General features: G+C 42.6%; 1 protein-coding gene across 1 annotated transcript in view; it reads right to left on the minus strand.

The window, feature by feature from the left end:
* The window catches only part of TAOK1 (TAO kinase 1), a 109,985-nt gene that overhangs the window by 21,187 nt on the left and 67,883 nt on the right, over window positions 1-20,915 (minus strand). Inside the window, exons 4-13 of the mRNA XM_069761184.1 lie at window positions 19,942-20,013; window positions 17,942-18,043; window positions 17,012-17,057; window positions 15,490-15,586; window positions 13,413-13,526; window positions 12,852-12,943; window positions 12,046-12,139; window positions 5,288-5,369; window positions 4,115-4,282; window positions 3,390-3,593 (exon numbers count right to left, since the gene is read on the minus strand). Of these exons, the coding sequence (XP_069617285.1) occupies window positions 3,390-3,593; window positions 4,115-4,282; window positions 5,288-5,369; window positions 12,046-12,139; window positions 12,852-12,943; window positions 13,413-13,526; window positions 15,490-15,586; window positions 17,012-17,057; window positions 17,942-18,043; window positions 19,942-20,013 (1,071 nt within the window). The remainder of the gene's footprint in view (window positions 1-3,389; window positions 3,594-4,114; window positions 4,283-5,287; window positions 5,370-12,045; window positions 12,140-12,851; window positions 12,944-13,412; window positions 13,527-15,489; window positions 15,587-17,011; window positions 17,058-17,941; window positions 18,044-19,941; window positions 20,014-20,915) is intronic.

Genomic DNA, 20,915 nt, shown 5'->3' on the forward strand with positions numbered 1-20,915 from the left:
TGTAATGTATGTCTGGCTTGCCGCTTTTCTATTGGCCTGCCCTCTGTATCTGTGTTATATATTCTGTGTCCTGTGAGTAAAGTGTTGTCAGACTGCAAATACGTGGAGAAGCAGTGATCTTTTATATGCGCCCATGTAACCAAGGAATTCCAGCCGGCGTCCTTCATTCGGACTCCAGCCAAAGCAGAGTGGACCTCCGGACACACGGGGTGGTACTGAAAGAGGTACCCCAGAGTGGTAGACCCCGTTACAAGCGGTATTCAGGCTGACGCAGTTGGATCCGGAGAAGTGGATGATGAACTAGACAGAAAACGCTTTCTGGTACTTCTCAAGTCTACCCTTGTGAGGGTCTTGGACAGGTTCGAGCGAATCGCTGTGAGAAACGTTCGTGGCACTGGTGGCAGTAGTCAGCAGTGGAATACGTTCTAGTACCTGAACCAGGGACTGAGACACTTTAGTCAGGTCGGAGACTGACAGGGAGTGCACTCATCCCGAGGATTAAGGGGCCTCGGGTGAGACGGACATGATGGAAGGACTGCTGGAGAGGTATTCCAGAGTACGCTATGCGCAGAAAGCACGGGCTGCGAGCATCTGCACGTGCAGAGAACGCGCCAAACAGTGGGGCGTGGCCGGCTGAAGAGAAACCAAGCACCCGATAGGCCGGCAGGGAAAAAGGGGGGTGTGGCCCACCGGAGCGCGGCCAATACCAGTGATGGGTTGCAAGCGATGCATGTCCAGCGCTGTGAATGAGGAAGAAGAAGGGGCGCGGCCTCCTGGGGCAGAGACTTGCTGAAAAGGAATATGGTGGAAAAAACGCACGCTACGAGGAAAGAGGTGCGAGATTTAAATAAAAGAGCGCCCGATGACCCCCCGAATCCCCTAGCCCGGAAAAGGAATGCCCGTGCAGCAGCGAGTGCTGCTGGATAATAAGGTTAAGTGCCCCTGCATGGAGATTGCGACAATGCAGGGACTGGGAGGGGGGAGCTGCTGTTGCTTGAAGATCTTCCTACCTGAAGATGAATGCATCAGGATCCCTTGATGGCAGAAAGGGTCCTGGGAGATGTGGTCCTCCTTCCCGCGCTATATCATCCGGCGCAGAAGACAGGGGGGAGGTCACCGCAGGTGACCACCGTCTTCCTCTCAGCCCACTCTGAGGAGAGGGATGGGGGGGGGGGGGGAGGCAAGGACTGGCCACCGAAAGTAAACATGAACACCCCAGGGTGACATGAAACCAAGTCCTACCCAGCGGATCCGAGAGGGTGCGTTGTGGGCAATACCACACTGCTCTAGGTCGCTTAATGCAGGGAATCAGGGTGAGAAGAACTGCACCCTGTAACCCCCAGAAGTGTATCTGAAACGAAAGGGAAAAAGATTAACAAACAAACAATCCCTGAAAGAAAAAGAAATGCGGATCTGGGGTTAAATCCAGGTCCGCCTCCTACAGACACTAAGCAAAAACGGAGTTGCCTGGTGCCTGTCAGAGGGTGTATACTGCCGGGGAGGAGTTACTTTTATTTGCATAGTGTCAGTCTCCTAGCGACAGCAGCATACACCCATGGTTACCTGTGTCCCCCAATGAAGCGAGAAAGAAATATAGATTTCTTAATAGATACAAACTTAACTTCATTAACGATCTTATAAATATTTGCATAGTGCACATCTACTACCTTATTCACGCTGATGGTACGGATTGCCTTAATCAACAAGATAACTCACGAGAGTTACGGCCCCTGATGAAGCAAAGGGTGAAACGCACTTCGGGGCACCAGGACCACATTCCACATTAGTCTACAAAAATGTGAGTCATCTTGTTGTTTATGGGTTATCAATCAAGGCAATCAGTACCATCAGCTTGCATTAGGTAGTATATGTGCACTATGCAAATATTTATAAGATAACTAATGAAGTTAAGTTTGTATCTATTAAGAAATCTATATTTTTATTATATACTTTGTATAATTCCATATTGATCAGATATAACTATGCAAATGCAACATGTGGTCCTCCTTTGCATTTTTTCTGTTAAATTTATTTATATGTATTTTAAATTTTTAAATTTTTCAATAAAGTTTAAAGACTTTTTTTTAAAGAGACTATGTGCACCGTATCTTTCTTTGGGTGGTATTCACGGCTCAAATTAGGTTGATAGACATCCTAGGCTCATTTAGTTAGAACCTGAAATTTTGTAATTCGAATGATATAATTTGAAAATAATAAAAAGACAAATCTAAAAACTTCCGACATGAAGAATAAGGCCATGTTCACACAGTGCGTTTTTTACTGCGGAACCGCAGCGTTTTTGCTGCTGCGGTTCCGCAGCTGTTTTCCATGCAGGGTACAGTACAATGTACCCTATGGAAAACAGGAACCGCTGTGCACATGATCCTGAATTTAAAAAAAAAAGCCGCGCTGAATAGCTGCGGGAAAAAAGAAGGAGCATGTCACTTCTTTTTTCGGAGCCGCAGCGGTTCTGCACCCATAGACCTCCATTGTGAGGTCAAACCCGCAGTAAAACCCGCAGATCAAAAATATATCTGCGGGTTTTATTGCGGTTTGTGGTGCCGAACCGCTGCAGCAGGAAGTGCGGGGAAGCGGGCGGAAGTGCGTGGGCGGAGTGTGGCTGCCCCGATCCCACCCCCCATGCTCCGATCCCCCCCCCCCCCCCCCGGTGCCCTAATCTCCCCTCCTTATACTTACCCGGCCTCCCGGTGTCCGTCCGGCCGTCTTCTCCCTGGGCGCCGCCATCTTGCAAAATGGCGGGCGCATGCGCAGTGCGCCCGCCGAATCTGCCGGCCGGCAGATTCGTTCCAAAGTGCATTTTGATCACTGAGATATAACCTATCTCAGTGATCAAAATAAAAAAATAGTAAATGACACCCCCACCCCCACCCCCCCCCCCCCCTTTGTCACCCCCATAGGTAGGGACAATAAAAAAATTAAGAATTTTTATTTTTTTTTTCCCACTAAGGTTAGAATAGGGTTAGGGTTAGGGGTAGGGTTAGGGGTAGGGTTAGGGGTAGGGTTAGGGGTAGGGTTAGGGGTAGGGTTAGGGGTAGGGTTAGGGTATTTTCAGCCATTTTAACCCTAAAAAACTTCCTAGAAAACACACAGACTCTGCATAGAAAACTGTATAAAAAAAAAAAGGATCAAAAAACGCATCAAAAAACGCACCAAAAAAAGGACCAAAAAAAGGACCTGCGTTTTCTGCCAAGAGCTGCGGTTTCAGTCCTGAAAAAAAAAGGATGGAAATCAGGAACGTGTGAACATACCCTAAAGAGAATGGGTCTGTTTTCTACAAAGACATCAACCCTAAAGTAAATAAATGAATGATTAAAAAACCATATATCTTTGTATAAAATTTTAAAAAACAAACAAACAAAAAAACTTACTGGTTTTAAATGAATGACCGAGCTGTTTGACATTACGGTGTGATCTCCTTCCATCATGTCCAATTCACTCTTGTCATCTGAGGCATCTGGAAGACTATTCACACTACTACTTTGGCTACTGGCACTAATAGACATGCTTGGGATAGACTGGTTACTGCCGATGCTGTTTACAGTTCCTGTTCGTCCAACTCCGTGCTCTTGCTCCTAAAATAAAAGAGAGAATTACTGGATATAATATTTTAGTCCAAACACAAATCGCTCTCCATATAAAATATTAAGGATTAGTAAAATAAGATATTGTAAGAGTTTCTTACCATACAAACTAGTATTTACGTTTTCAGTGGGTGTGAGGGAGGTGTCGGGGTAAAAACCCCAATTTTAATAGCACAATGCATCTCTTCAAAAAGTTAATGGACTATAAAATGAGGTGGAAAATAATATATCGGATTACATATACAAACAATAAAGGGCTTAAGGAGGATGTTCGTAGTTTAGGCGCCCCCTGTTCAATTAGTGTGTATGGAAGTTATAGGCATACTCATGCTTTAGTCATTCTGGACAGCCACTAATTAAGTGTTACATGATTACTCATCTATTGCAATGGACGTTAGTTCTGCTACAGCACCCACATTAGGAATGACTGGCTGCCTATGATAGCAACTGATCGTGGAGGATAACAATATATAACCTTTTTACGTATTAAGCAACGTCATTGAGGATCATACCTCCTCCTCTTCTTGAGTTTCCACAGCAGGACCATTATGGGCCTCCTGGAAAAGCAGCTTCTTCATTTTACGGTACTGTAGGTTATCCAGCTCTCTGACTGCATCCTTTGTCCTCTGGATCAGGTCAATTAACACTGTTTCTGGTCGCTCACGCAAGACAAACATGTGCTGCAATAATATAAAGCATATTAAATCCATCGAGTAATGACCTCAAAATGGAAAGTTTATGCAACAATAAACTAAAAGTAAACAAGATCAAAACCAATTGAACGTCAAAGGTGTTAAATCTTTTACACTACTAAATCACCCAAGAGTCTCGGTTCTTTCAAACACTACCAAAAACAAAAGTGAGGGTGACTCAGTCAAATTACAGTCATTCTGTGGGCCTTAAAGGGAGTCTGTCACCCCCAAAATCATATATGAGCTGCGGCCACCAGCATCAGGGGCTTATCTACAGCATTCTGTAATGCTGTAGATAAGCCCCCGATGTAACCTTAAAGATGAGAAATAAAGGTTATATTATACTCAGGGAGGTCACGCTGCAGTCCGGGTCCGATGGGCTTCGCGGTCCGGGTCCAGCGCCCCCCATCTTCACACGATGACGTCCTCTTCCTGTCGTCTTGCCGCGGCTCCGGCGCAGGCGTACTTTGCCCTGTTGAGGGCAGAGCAAAGTACTGCAGTGCGTAGGGAAAGGTCAGAGAGGCCCTGCGCCTGCAGTACTTTGCTCTGCTCTCAACAGGGCAGACAAAGTACGCCTGTGTCCAAATTGCGGCAAGAAGAGGAGGTCATCTGATGAAGATAGGAGGTGCTGGACCGGACCGCGAGGCCTATCGGACCCGGACCGCACCAGGACCGCCCCTGGGTGAGTATAATCTAACCTTTATTTCTCATATTTCAGGTTACATTGGGGGCTTATCTACAGCATTACAGAATGCTGTAGATAAGCCCCTGATGCCGATGTCCACAGCTCATACACGATTTTGGGGGTGACAGACTCCCTTTAAGGTGGTCACACAGTATATTTCTATAGCTGTCAGCCAAGCAATAGTCCTCATGAACTCCATTGTACACATGCACACACAGTTCGTCCGAGCATGCATGTACTTCTGGTGGGAGTTTTCTTGCAAGAACAAATGTTAAGGCATTTTGAAATCAAGAAAAAGAAGCACATACCTTAAGCAGTTCATCCGACGTTGGTCGATCTTGAGGGATTTTCTGGAGACATGAATCTACAAAGTTTCGAAAGTAGTCAGACCTGCGGAAGGAATAAGGAAACAGGTCGTCACAGAGGTGGTTTCTAACGTGTATTAGATTTAACAATCAAAAGTGTTGTTTACAAGTAATGTAACCTCTGCATGTGAAAGGAAAAGTCTTCTGTACACCAGGGTGTAGAAAAGAGATTGCCACGAATGCACTACACTGTATATCACACATTACGTGAAATTATAGGAGCTATAGAGCAAAAGGAGCCAGATCAGACAGTATGGAGTGGAGACCTGAGACTAATACATCAGATAACAAAAGATAACCATTTCATAAAGTGCAGCAATAAGAAGTGATACATTTACTTGTACTGGTGTCACCATGTATTCAATATCTATATCTCAAAATCAATACAGGTATGACCACCCTTTGCCTTTAAAACATCATGAATTTTTAGGTACACTTAGGCTGCATTCACACATCCATGTGACACGTCCTAGCGCTGTCCGTTCTTTTCTCATACAGAAACCTGACTCAAAGTCTTACAGGGTTATACACACTTCAGTTTTAAAAATGGGTCAGTGTCTCCGGTCCAGAAGGCTCCAAACATGTACTCTGATCAGGTTTTGCCAATCCAAAGCTGCTCTTAAAATCTATGGGGATCTGTGAGAAAACGATGAAACTAGCAAAACATACATTGTATATCGGCAATTTATCCTATTTTACCTGATAGATTGTTGAGAGTCCATGGAACGAAAAAAAAAAAAATACTTCAGACAGTATCTGCCTCAGTAAAAAGAAGGGGATAAGAAAAAAAACAAAAACAAAAAAAAAAAACAGAAGCAACCAGGATGACGCATGTGAAGGGGGAAAAAAAATTGGTCCGTTTCTCTTAGGCTATGTGCACACGTTGCAAATTTCCTGTAGATCCGCAGCGTTTTTCCGCGCAGAAACGCTGCAGATCTGCAAGTGATTTACAGTATAATGTAAATTAATGGCAAAAAAAATGCTGTGCTAATGGCGCAGAACAAAATCCTCAAAAAAAAAAACAAAAAAAAAAACGCACAGAAAATTCCACAGACAAATCCACAACATGTGCACATACCGTTAGGTGGTAATACTCACACAGGGGTGTGAGATGTAGCCTATTTATTTTTTTAAGGAACTCAGCAGGCAGGTGTCTCCTAACATTTTTGATATACAACCACAGATTTTCTGTAAAAGTACACTTATGCAAACCTTTCTGTTTTTTCATATAATCGCAGACAGACTGCATGATGTTGAGATTAGGGCTCTATGGGGACCATATCATTACTTCCAGGATTTTAATCTCGATTTAGGTCACAGGTCCTAAACCATTGGCTGATAAGCAAAGCAACAAGAAACAGGATAGTTCTACTGAATCAGCAAGGTCTCGCCCAGAGGAAGATTTCCAACCAGACTGGGGTTTATGGTGTGATGTGGAAGCTCTTTTGAAAAAGCAAAAAAGGTTATGTTTAGGATAGTAGAGATAGGGAAGGTTGTTGTAGCAGATGAGACATGTGAGGTTTACTTCTCCTCGCAAATGAGAAGATGTCAAGCACGGTCGTCAGCTCAGAACTGGGAGCATCCAGGGGGACCCAGCTACTTTTCTGAAAAGTCTGGCTAGAAGGCCTTCATGGGAAAATTGCAGACAAAAACCATACCACTGACATGAAAACAAGATCAAGTGACTCAACTGTGCATGAAAACATAAGAATTGGGGTACAGAAAAACGTCAGCTAGTTCTCTGCACTGAGGCAAAATGTGAAACATTTGGCTGTAAAATAAGGAAGTTGGTTCACCAAAAGTCTGAAGAGCAGTACAATAATGAGTGTCTGCAGCGGTGAAGCATGGTGGTGGTGCCTTGCAAGTGGGGGGCTGCATTTCAACAAATAGAGTAGGAGATCAATGGTGTTCACAATGCAGAGAAACACAGGCAGATACTTACCCATCATGAAATTCCATCAGGAATCTAACTGGCTTCAAATTTATTCTGCGTCAGGAATCATAGGAGAACGACTACAAACATACAGCCAAGGTCATTACCCATCTTCAGCGTAATGAAGAACTAGAAGTCCTTAAAGTGAGGATATGGTGATTTGATCATCGAATCTGTCTGGGATTACATGAAGTGACAGAAGGATTTGAGCAAGCCTATAACCACAGATGATCGATGGTCAGTTCTCCAAGATGTTTGGAACATCCTCCTTGGCAAAATCCTACAAAAACTGCGTGTAAAATGTACTTTGAAGAATTTGTGCTGTTTTGAAAACAGAGGGTGGTCACATCAAAGACTGATTGGATTTAGATTTCTCTAATGTATATTCATGTTAATTGATAAACTTAACACTATTCTTACTTGGTAGCATTATTTCCCCACACCTGCCTAAAGCTTTTGCACAGAACTGTATACAAAACAATTTTAAGATGACATTCTTCTGACATCATGACAGTTCCGGGAAAAGGATAGTCTGCTGGCAGCACATGCATCATATAGTTCAGTGGAGACTTTTACTGAGCATTAGTTACTAGGTGGTGGCCACTGTCAGGACCAAGAAAAATAAAATGCCACACATGTTCTTACACTGAGGTTGCATAGAAGCTATCATATGTTCAGCCTAATATTGGTTCCTGACAGATTCCAGGAATGAACTGGGCAGTTTATAGCCGAGGACTTGGAATTTACACGGCTGTATTTGCAGAGTGCTAGTGAAACATTTAAAGAAGCTCTCCTATGTTTAATGACCTGCCAATGTGATCAGTCACAGCCAAGACCACTGGGAGGTGCACATTTTTTTGCTGCAGATTTACAAATAGGTAATCTCATCTCAGCCATGTCTAGCTGAGACGCAAATAGCCGTCTATTAGCTGTCGCTCTTTCCATAATTAACCCCTTTCTGCCATCGGACGGAATAGTACGTCCGATGGCAGAACCCCCGCTTTGATGCGGGCTCCAGTGGGGAGCCCGCATCAAAGCTGTGACATGTCAGCTGTTTTGAACAGATGACATGTGCCCACTATAGGCGTGGGCGGAATCGTGATCCGCTCGCGCCTATTAACTAGTTAAAAGCCGCTGTCAAACCCTGACAGCAGCATTTAACATGGGCTTCCGGACAGAAATGCACGCACAGTTGACCCCCGTCATGTGATCGAGGGTCAGCGATGCGTCGGCATACAATCAGAGGTCTCCTGCAGACCTCTATCGATGTTGATGCCAGTTTGCTATGAGCGCCACCATGGAGGCTATTGAAGCATGGCAAAAGTATTGAAATAAAAGGTTTTTAAAAATATGAAAAAAATTAAAAAAATATAAAAGTTCAAATCACTCCCTTTCGCCTCATTCAAAATGAAATAAATAAAAAAAAATCAAATTTACATATATTTCGTATTGCCGTGTTCAGAATCGCAAAAAAAATAAAAAAATAAAAAGAATTAAACTGATCGCTAAATGGCGTAGCGAGAAAAAAAATCCAAAACGCCAGAATTACTTTTTTTGGTCGAGGTGACATTGCATTAAAATGCAATAACAGGCGATCAAAAGAACGTATCTGCACCAAAATGGTATAGTTAAAAACGTCAGCTCGGCACTCAAAAAATAAGCCCTCATCCAACCAGAGATCACGAAAAATGGAGACGCTACGGGTCTCGGAAAATTGCACTTTTTTTTTTTTTCTTTTTTTTTTTTTTAGCAAAGTTTGGAATTTTTTTTTACCACTTATATAAAAAAGAACCTAGACATGTTAGGTGTCTATGAACTTGTAATGACCTGAGGAATCATAATGGCATGTCAGTTCTAGCATTTAGGGAACCTAGCAAAAAAGCCGAACAAAAGACAAGTGTGGGATTGCACTTTTTTTGCAATTTCTCAGCACTTTGAATTTTTTTCCCCATATTCTAGTACACGTCATGGTAGAACCAATGGTCTCGTTCAAAAGTACAACTTGTCCCCCCAAAAATAAGCCCTCACATGGCCATATTGACGGAAAAATTAAAAAAAAATTATTGCTCTGGGAAAGAGGGGAGCAAAAAATGAAACCGCAAAAACGAAAAAAGCTCCGGGGGGTGGGGGGGGGATTACAGTCACTTCCACAGGAGTTCTGGAACTAGCAAATGCGGCCAGCACTTGCGTCCCATTATATGTCGGTATTCCCATCTCTGCATAATAGGAAGACCCTTTAAAAAGGATATTTAAAAATGATTTTTAATGTACTAATCTGTGCAGTGTTGGATAGAAAAATATTGAGAAAAAAAACCAAAACCCAAACTATACCTAATGAATGTATCCCATAGATCACACCCGTTTAACCGAATAAGGCCAATAGAGTGTCCCCATAGCTCCATTATGTATGAGCAAATCGAGCTTTTCCTATACAGTGGGTATGATTTGTGTATACCTCCGACTCTGATAAGATAGGGCTCTTGTTCAAATCTGAACTGACTGTATGTATACATTTACTACTGTGTCACATTGTTATATAGTTGGGATCATTTTTCATTAAAAAGGTCACTGTAATCTTGTGCAAAAAGTATGTTATACACGGTGTGCAGAATTATTAGGCAAGTTGTATTTTAGAGGATTATTTTTATTATTGATCAACAACTATGTTCTCAATCAATCCAAAAGACTCAAATATCAAAGCTTCATATTTTTGGCAGTTGTGGTTTTTTTTTTTTTAAGATTTGGCTATCTTAGGAGGATATCTGTTTGTGCAGGTAACTATTACTGTGCAGAATTATTAGGCAACTTAATAAAAACCAAATATATTCCCATCTCATTTGTTTATTTTCACCAGGTAAACCAATATAACTGCACAAAATTTAGAAATAAACATTTCTCACATGCAAAAACAAAACCCCAAAGATTAGTGACCAATATAGCCACCTTTCTTTATGATGACACTCAACAGCCTTCCATCCATAGATTCTGTCAGTGGCTTGATCTGTTTACGATGAACATTGCGTGCAGCAGCCACCACAGCCTCCAGACACTGGTCCGAGAGGTGGACTGTTTTCCCTCCCTGTAGATCTCACATTTTATGAGGGACCACATGTTCTCTATGGGGTTCAGATCAGGTGAACAAGGGGGCCATGTCATTATTTTTTCTTCTTTGAGACCTTTACTGGCCAGCCACACTGTGGAGTAGTTGGAGGCATGTGATGGAGAATTGTCCTGCATGAAAATCATGTTTTTCTTGAATGATACCAACTTCTTCCTGTACCACTGCTTGATGAAGTCTTCCAGAAACTGGCAGTAGGTCTGGGAGTTGAGCTTCACTCCATCCTCAACCCGAAAAGGTCCCACAAGTTAATCTTTGATGATACCAGCCCATACCAGTACCCCACCTCCACCTTGCTGAAAAGTCAGTCTTAAGATATTTCTTGGCCCAGCCTTGACGTTTTATCTTATGTTTCTTGTTCAAAGGTGATCATTTTTCAGCCTTCCTTACCTTGGCCATGTCCCTGAGTATCGCACACCTTGTGCTTTGTTACTCCAGTAACGTTGCAGCTCTGAAATATGGCAAAACTGGTGGCAAATGGCATCTAGGCAGCTTCACGCTTAATTTTCCTCAATTCATGGACAGTTATTTTGCGCCTTTTTTGCCAAACACGCTTCTTGCGACCCTGTTGGCTATTTGCCATGAAACTGTTCGGTGATCACGCTTCAAAAGTTTGGCAATTTCAAGACTGCTGCATCTCTCTGCAAGACATCTCACAATTTTGGACTTTTCAGAGCCCATCAAATCTCTCTTCTGACCCATTTTGCCAAAGGAAAGGAAGTTGCCTAATAATTAAGCACACCTTATATAGGGTTATGATGTCATTAGACAACACTCCTCCTCATTACAGAGATGCACATCACCTGATTTACTTAACGGATAGTTGGCTCTCAAGCCTGAACAGACTTGAGTAGGACAACATGTATAAAAAGTATCATGTGATCAAAACACAACTTGCCTAATAATTCTGTACACAGTGTATAGTTATCTAGATCGTACCTGCTCATTTAGTCAGTGGCTCCCCGCGAAAGCACCGTGACGATCAGCTCCCTGGCGCACGCACAGAAGCTGTGTGTAGTACCCAGCTTCACTAACTGTGTGCGGCCTGAGCCGCTCGTCACGGAGCATGCGCAGCTCCCTGATCGACACTGCACAAGCGTGGCTCCACGATACACTGCACAAGTGCAGGATTTTTCAAAGCGTATTTTAGTGATGTCGGCACAAGCCTGGGAACATCATTCAAATTGCGTCGGCGGCAACAACTTTGACTGAAAGAAATTAAGCACACAGCCATGACTAAATGAGCAGGTATGACAATCAAACTATATACAGTGCTTTTTGCACAAGACTACAGCTCCATTTTTAATGAAAAAAAGTGTTCGTGATGCACATTGCATCACTAACAACGCACTGGGGACAGTTTAGATGCTAAAAATGACATGAAAGGTTTCTTGAAGAAATACATTTTTTTGTTGTTTTTTTTCTTTCAAAAACCTAAAGATTACACTGCAAGTTTGCATCATGTATTCAGAGTCCAATTTCTCATTACAAGTCTATTTGTAATATATGACCAATGATATTTTTTTTTTTTTTGTTTTAAAGGATTGCGACCATGAAACAAACATAAATGAAAGCAATTGTGATCAATTGTTAAGCAAACAATGGCACTGATGAGAGAGGAATGTTATGACGGTCATGTGGAATACTCACCATTCACTAGACTGAAGTGTGGGAGACTCATTCTGCGCTATGTGGTATAAGGCACTCATTGCATTCATGTTAAACAAAGGGGGTTTCCTTTCAGCTGTGAAGAACAAACATCATCTGATCAATCCCCCAAACCCCATTACCAATCTTCCTTGCATTTTAATCAAAGACTTTATTTTATTTCCCTTTAACAGAGTACAAGAAAGGTCAAGTGTCAGACTAACCCTGTCATGGCATGTGATCATTCTTATGACAAAACGAGAACTACAGGACAACCTAAGGACAAAATGTGCAGAGAAATGTTACGTCTATGAACAGATTTCATTTCCAACAGAGATGAGCGGCAATGAAGGTGTCTGGCAGCTGCTTATTCCCTCTTTCCAACTAAAACACAAAGACCCATCAGCGACGGTAATCTAAGCTTATGTTCACAGGTTTTTTTTGGGAGGTGAAAAACTTAAGAATTTTTCCAAGAATCCATTACAGAAAATGCTTTTCTGGCTGCGTACACACAGGTTTTGGAACAGACATAATAAGGTTGTGCAGGTAAACTCTCCTGCCCCTTGTGGCACGCTACTTGACTCCGCACAGCATGACTTCTAGGCCAATCGCTCAATGCCCATTATGATGCGCGGTGCTATCCTATGTGCCCAGTACAGGCTGGGGGGTGCAGCATGCAGTGGGGTCTCTTCATGTGCGATGTCATGGCAGGAATGTAGGCCTGCACACACACCCTTTTACAATATTCCCAAATATGACTCCCTCCCCCCACTAATAGATGCATTTGGCAGACTACAATCAGAATTTACCTAATTCAATACAAGTGATCCCAAGAGACCAAACATCCACTTTCCCATCATACTGTCCTTCATCCATGGCTAAGATTACTTCAGGGGCCATCCTAAAATAGAAAGCAAACATAAGGTTACAGTCTTCGTGCTTGGCGATATTGGGAACTCCCATAGAAGTGAATAGAGAGCTGCACGTCTTCAGTTAGTTTTGTCACAGTGGTAGCACGACGGGGTCCCGTACTAGAGACGGATGTGGAGCCCACCGCTGGGGAACAAGCCATCAGAAACTTATCACAGACCCTGTGGATAACCTTAAAAAAATTGCCCTTAAAGATTATATCGTCAAGTAAACAAGCTAAAACATATAGCGTCTAATTCTAATACACTGGCATATAGGCGTAAAATAAGGCGTATGGCTAACAGACAGCCCAGAAATATCAAGATAATTGGGATTCTAACCTTACCGTTTCCATAGCAACACGGATTTCTGGATATATATATATATATAAATCAAAAGTGTGCTGCATTTTAGTAGAACAAAGCTATGACAATCTTCATCTATCTTCATCTATCACTTACCAATATGGAGTCCCCACAAATGAATTGGCAGGAGAGGCTATAGATGCAGACCCAAAGTCAGCAAGTTTCACCTGGCCCGGCTCTGTGAGAAGGATGTTACCTGCCTTTATATCTCTATGGAAAACACAATGTTACAAAGGTGAGACAGTAGTCATTGCTACCATTAATAAAAGTGATGTGGAGGTCATGCCTGGTCACCATGTATCAGGATCTGCCCAGAGGAGCAGCTCTACACAAAGCCCACCGCACAATGGATTTATACTTATATATACACACATCATAAAACATTTCCTGATTATAAGCAACTAAAGACCCTCATATTTTAGCTGCCAGACGAGTGATTCTGTCTTCTGTGACTCCACTCGCTGGAGCTCATCTCTGCCCTAAACTAAAGGATCGGACGGTGAAATTCCAGCAGATTGTTGAGGGGAGTGAAGAGGCAGAGTGCCACCAAACAGGAGATGGATCTCTAATGTGTATAGGGGTCCTTAAGGAGAACCTGGCACCAATCTGGGGACTGCCCTTTGTATTTAATAAGAACAATGGGCTGCGGCAGATTGGGTGATTTTGCTAATATAATCCAGTAACAACGTGTCACTGAAGAAGCCCTAATTTCCCAAGAGGGTTTGACATTCTAGCAAACCTGAGCACAAATATGCGGGTTGTGGGATCCTGGCAAGCAGAGCGCCTGTTGCAATGAAAAAGCAAGATCTCGCTCTTTCTATTAACTCGGTACTGACCCGGACTGAGTTGCCACCAAATTGTAACTGCTGTAATGAGATTCCCATTCAGTGACAGAGTGAATCCATGGTAATGCTGGATTGGTGGAAGAAGCGAGATCTCACTTTTTCACTGGGACAGCGACTGGTTGTGGGATACTGCGCTGTATACTGCTATTCCACTACCTTGTAGATTGGACACTTTTGGGGGACATTAGGGCTACTTTTGCAAGGTTTTGGTACTGGGTTCTATTTACTAAAATCACTAATATGTGGTCTCCAACTGTTTTATTATGTAGAACAGGTAGCCCCCAGATTGATGGCAGGTACTCGGAGTCCAGAGTGTCTTTGGTCTGTTTATATTGCAATTATGCCTAAAAGTAACATCATCTTGTGAAACAATGTAGTTAAGATATGCATTCACTTTATTTTAGGGGTCTGACCTCAGGGACATCCTAATCACGAGACAGAACTGTGGTTTCTTCATTGTTTGTTTTTATTATTTTTGCTTTAGAATGGCGTTCCTGGCCTCCCGGCTGTGTAAGGAAATGCACTTGGCGTCATCAGGGACGGATGCTTGATCTCAGCCAGTATATTTGACTCTAAAACGCTGCAGCATTTCAGAGAAAAACATACTTTTTAAGTGGCCAAGGAGACTAGTCTAACAGATGGGTCCCGGTGGCTTCTCCCTGGTCGCCGTATTGGAGTGAAAGGTCTCTCGCTATACACAAGTTTAGGCAGAGACCTCACTGGCAGCAGGTGGAGAGAAGCCACCAGGGACCCATCAGTTCGACTAGTCTCCTTGGCAGTTTAAAAAGTATGTTTTTGTTTTTTGTTTTTTTTTAAACACTGCAGCATTTCAGAGTAAAACCTACCTGGCCGAGATCATGCAGCCAGTGTCTGATTCATGTTGCCTGTGGACCGGGTCAGGTTCTCTAATAAAAATGTGCTGTAGTTTTTCAATCTTAAATTAGGGATGGGGCCCATTTACTATGTCCTTTATCGTATTCTACTTACATAGTGGTAGTTGTAGGCAGTTATGTGGGCATAATGAAGCATTTGGTGAATTCATCTAGTTATCTTACAAAAATTAGAAGAAGAAATGCTGCCCCAAGGGTGTCTCCGCAGAGCAGCCTCAAGCTTTAGCGCCATCTTCTTCTTCAAGGCATCCTTCTAAGCTCTACAGACCGTTACTTAAGGAATTTCTGTGCTGTGGAGCACTAAGCATAGTATATACACAATGCTAAAGAATGAAATACACAATTTGGGGAGCAAGTGGGAAAATTAGCTTTTAAATTATGGAAACTGTAATTACTTCTGCCAATGTTAATATAAAAAGGTATCAATTATCTACTCACCTATGGATTAAATTATGAGAATGCAAATAAGCTAATCCCTGCAGTGCCCCGTGTGTGATTGCCGCAATTTCATTTTCTTGCAATGGCTTTTTGTGTACTGAATAACAAGAGAAAAAAATAAATAAGTGTCACTTGCGTAGACAATGTCAAGCTGAAGAATGTTAGGCTATGTGCACATACGGCGGATTACTCTGCAGATTTTTCCGGACCGATTTTGGAAAATCCGCACTGCGGAATTACCGCGGATTTACAACTTTTTTGCGGTTTTTGTGCGGATTTCACCTGCAGTTTTACACCTGCAGATTCCTATTATGGAGCAGGTGTAAACCGCTGCGGAATCCGCACAAAGAATTGACATGCTGTGGAATAAACAACGCTATGTTTCCGCGCGTTTTTTTCCCGCAGCATGTGCACTGCGGATTCTGTTTTCCATAGGTTTACATGGTACTGTAAATGCATGGAAAACTGCTGCGAATCCACAGCAAAATCCGCAGAATGTGCACATACCCTAATAGTGATTCTGCTAGGGATGCAGTGGTGCCAATACATCATGTGAAAGGAGCTGGGAGCAGTTAGGCTAGGTTCACATTGCGTTAGTGGGTATCCGCTAACGGAATCCGGTACATAGCGCCACTAACGTAATGTAACAGATCCATTAGCGCACCCATTGTCCGCAATATATGTAACGCATCCTAACGCATGCCTTTTTTGGCATGCGTTAGCGATGCTCCGTTATTTTGTGACAGACCTCGAACACTGTCTGCAGCGTTTTTGGGTCCGTTCTCGCTAGCGCAGATCGGACATCTGCGCTAGCGCGATCCCTTTTTGGACATTGCGTTAACGCAGTCCGTTAGCGTATGCGCTAAACGGACTGCACTAACACAATGTGAACCTAGCCTTATAGCATTTACCAGCCTAACTAGTCCCAAGTGGTCAGGGCCCCGAGGCATTTATTTTAGGTTTGTTTTCCCCCTTGGTTCCGATTCAAAGCAATTTCACCAGAATTCTGGCATATATTGCGGCTTTGAAAATTTTCTAAATGTTGGCACCACTGGGAGTTGCACAAAACTATGGCGTTTTGCTGCAAGTTTGAATCCGCTCTGCTGAAATGGGTGTAGATAGGCGGGAGTCAGGGTGGGACTATAGCGTGGGATGCAAGTCGGAAGTCGCTCTATGCGAACCCAGAAGTTTCTATGGTCCCGGCGCTGGTCCATCCTGTGACTACAAGTTTGCAATTTTCATACTTTCGGCCATATTCTGACTAGATGTGTCTGGCCTCCAGTAACACACTTGAATTGAGCACGGCTGCAGACATCTAGTTGGCACGAGAATGCATGAATGCAAATCACATACTTGCATCCATGAGACCACTATGCCCGGCGTCTGGGACTCAGTTTTTACAGGGTACTCAATGTGGGATTCACAAGTCCGCAGTCACAAAGTAAAGCCTAATGTCTGACAACCGCTTTAGGAAAGTGTACTACTCCTTTAAATAAAAACTATACAAACCATGAAGAATTACCTTCTAATAAGTCTGATGCAGATCCTAAACAATATTCCATAACCAGCTGGAGAGGAAACATAAAATCAGTACACATCACTTAACTGCACAGAAATGTTGCATTTTCTTCTGAAACAGATATGAAAGAAGCACAAATACCATGCTGCGCTGCATCAGATTGGAAAGGCAAAAATTAACAGTGCCATATAAAGATACAAGACGTGGGCAACAGCTGGGAGGGCAGCTGTCTGTGAACCTTTTCGCTGCCCTGTGAGCAATCATTCATGGCCCTCTTGCCTGCTGAAATGGTTAAAAATTATATGCATGGTCTACCTTCTTCTAGGACAAATTCAAGAGCTGCAGGCCATCAGCAAAAACTGACTGGCTGCAGGGGTCAAGTGATAATTATGGGATGCACGGTTGAAAGCGGAGCCCATTTAACAGGGAACTGTAGATTTTTTTTATTTTTTATTTTTTTAATTTCTGCTCTACTCTGGGGCCAATGATAGGGGGGTGTCTGGGAGCGGTAACCCCTTTAATATTTTGAGTGAATACACACTGTCTGAATTGGGTGCAGATTTTCAGATGTTTTACGATTGATCCAGTGCCAGCTAAGTGGATGAGAAGATTATGCACAAGTCAACTTGCAGAGTGCCTGAAATACTTTCCTTAAAATACACAAGGTGACATACACCAAAATTCAATGACAAATTCAACAATAAATATTAAATGTAACACATTGTGCACTGTAGATAAAAAAAAACAAAACATGGTGAACACTGCAGGACTAATCCGTCCATTACCAATAGTTAACACTTCCCACATTAATAAGGGCAGAGGTTCATTGACTAATATAAAAGACAGAATATAAAAGACAGAATGTATTCATGAACAACAAAAAGGAAGAAGACATGAAAAAAGCAAGCAACACTGGGATGAAAGGCTCCTCACCCATGCCGTGTGCTCCCTCAGATAGCAGCCTTTATATTCTATACTGTTCGGATGTTTTATCCTTTGAAGAAATTTCACTTCTTTCACGATATCCTGCCATTTCTGTAGGAGAGGGAAAGAAAAAAAGTTATGTGCCCTTATAATGAATGACTGGTCTGGGGAAGGGGGTCTTTCTCCAACTACTTAAGGTAACATGTGAGAAGTTATAATGAGACGTTACCGAAAAAGTATATTTCCATTATTACCTGTTCAGTCATTTGCTGTAGAGGGCAGGGGGGCACTTATTTAACCAGATGAAGACGTGTCGAAAGTAACTTATTAAAAGGGGGGAAGAACGTGCACCTTCCATACAAGGCAGAAGTGGAAAATACATGAAGCAAAGACTGTAACCGCATAGGCTGCGTCACTAGTTACACCGGGGGTCACATCCAACATCTCAGGCTTAGGTCCAAATTACTTTCCAAAAATTCTAAATAGGAAATGGACACGTGCGTAGACTGTAGTCTGCTTACAGCGTTTCTACAGCTCCATTTTATGGACACACAAGCACACCATAAGTACAGTATGGCGGCCCAATGAGGCACTGTATTCTCCATCTGCTGCAATGCTGTGTAATACGGCTGTGGTATCTAGTGACATAACCCTCTTTTATATAGATACACAGACATCACAGCCCTAAAGAATTAATTCAGATCTGCTGCATTTCCAAGTCAACGCGGGACAGCAGGAGTTCTCTGCACAGCAGATGGCCTGGGTGCTGCTGTGCAGGAAAAAACACAACTGTAAAACAGACAGTGTGGAATAAGGACACATTCACCAGCGCCTTTTTCTGCCATTTTTTCAGCGAGTCTGCTAAAAAATGAAAAATATGACGCAAGCGAGAAAATCAAAAGATTAATCCTATTAATTTGTATTGGAAAAAGCTTTATGTTCAGGCTCTTGATTGTCTTCTAAACACTTCAAAATATGTCAAGAGTTTAAAAATAAGGGAAATGTCCATTCCTCTGGCTTTTTCCCCAGGAAAGAGGCTCAATACTTTACAATCGAAGCAAAGAGAAGGCTAAAAAGGCACAGGGGTCTGAGACACCATTTTTGCTTCAAAAATACACTGAAAAACGTGGATCAGGAAAAGATGTTACTAGAAAAGCTTAAAAAATTACAAAACAACCCCAAAACAAACAAAAAATGTTGTTAAGACACTTAAGGTTTACAAAAAACAGAGAAAATGCGCAGGTGCAGAAGCCTCTTCTGCTTGAAAGAAAAAAGTTTGACAGCTAGAAAAATAAACAGTGGTTAACCCAAAGGAAAGTGGGTCTTGTGATGCCACATCTTCCAATAATTGCAGGGTCGTGTGCGTGAGCAGCCAGCATCATACACCTGTCCTACTTACATGTCCTTTAAGGCTATGTGCACACGTTGCGGATTTGATGCTGCAAAATCGCCGAAGTTTTCCATGCGTTGTACAGTACCATGTAAACCTATGGAAAACCAAATCCGCAGTGCACATGCTGCGGAAAATTCAGAGCGGAAACGCTGCGGTTTATTTTCCGCAGCATGTCAATTCTTCGCGCGGATTCCGCAGCGTTTTACACCTATTCCTTTATAGGAATCTGCAGGTGTAAAAATGCAGGTGAAATCTGCACAAAATCCGCAGGTAAAACGCAGGGCGTTTTCTGAATCCGCGAGGAAAACTCCTCAATGGAATCCGCAACGTGGGCACATACCCTAAAAGACTATGAAAGAGGAAAGCAGAACTGGTGACGTCACCGCTAGAGATATCGGAAGAGAGTCTAGCCCAAATACGCCGTTAAAGATGTGACCTCTTCATTTTCAGGGATGTAGGTCCCAGAGGTCAAGCCTCACTTGATCATAAAGTGATAGCATATCCAAAATGAGAAGTGCCATTATTTGAATGTGCTGGGGAATTAACCCTTATTGGTGGACACTACGGAGGTAGAGAATGACCGGATAAGCCGATTGTAGCTTGAACTTCTACTTACCTCATTCGACTGTTTCCCACTGTAGGACATTTTCTTGATGGCCACCACTTCATTGGTGCGCACATCATGTGCCTAGGATAAAAATAAAACTGGCACATGAAGCAGCACGTGTCACAAGGATTTCTTATGGCTATAAAATATATAAGTTTACTAAAAGTAGTACACACTCTTCCACACCTTCCCCTCCCATGTTGTGAAAATGATTGAGCAATTAAAGGATTGACGTTCATCACCAGTGAAGCACAGAAATACGAGGATCAGCCATTGGCTTCTATGCTTTGTGGTACACAATGAAGAATAGGTATTTAAAGACAATGCCATTTTCCAGGAGAGGACAACCATCTCTGCCAAAGACAAGTAGCCTCCACAGAAAGCAGCTGTGCGACAGAAAGGAAACTGATAAGAAATCTCCTTGTACTGAGGACCACGCTACACTCAGTCATCCGGATGTTACCATTAATGTAAGAATAGGTTACTACTGTGAGAAGTTGTCACCTGTGTAATCTTAGCTTAAGATGCCAAGTGCTTTAGTGCCCGAATATTACTAGCACCAATTACTGCATTTCCATCATTCTTCCAGATTCTCTAATGAAGAAACAATGCAGGAAGCTACATAGGGTCATTCATCCATCCTGTAGTTGTACCCTCAAGTGGTGGACAATTTCAATACATACATTTGTCCACTAGAGGGGGCTATATAATTAATCTTATAGACAAGCACCTAATGCTGAACTCTGAGAATTGTCACTAATCTCGTTATTTTCTCCCTTTTAATTAGGCATTTACAGGGTCATAAGGTAAATGTCCAAAAAAGACCAGGGAGATCACGCAGTGTACAGCCCAAAATAGCGCAGGCGGTAACAGTGTTGTCTCTGGACAGAGGATAGCTGGTAGAAAAACTTAAGGAAACTGTAACCAAATCAATTGATATGGAACAAGAGGTTTTTAATTGAAAGAATATTTTTGGCCAAGAG

The sequence above is a fragment of the Ranitomeya imitator genome, chromosome 3, assembly GCF_032444005.1.
Source record: "Ranitomeya imitator isolate aRanImi1 chromosome 3, aRanImi1.pri, whole genome shotgun sequence".
Classification (NCBI taxonomy): Eukaryota; Metazoa; Chordata; class Amphibia; order Anura; family Dendrobatidae; genus Ranitomeya; species Ranitomeya imitator.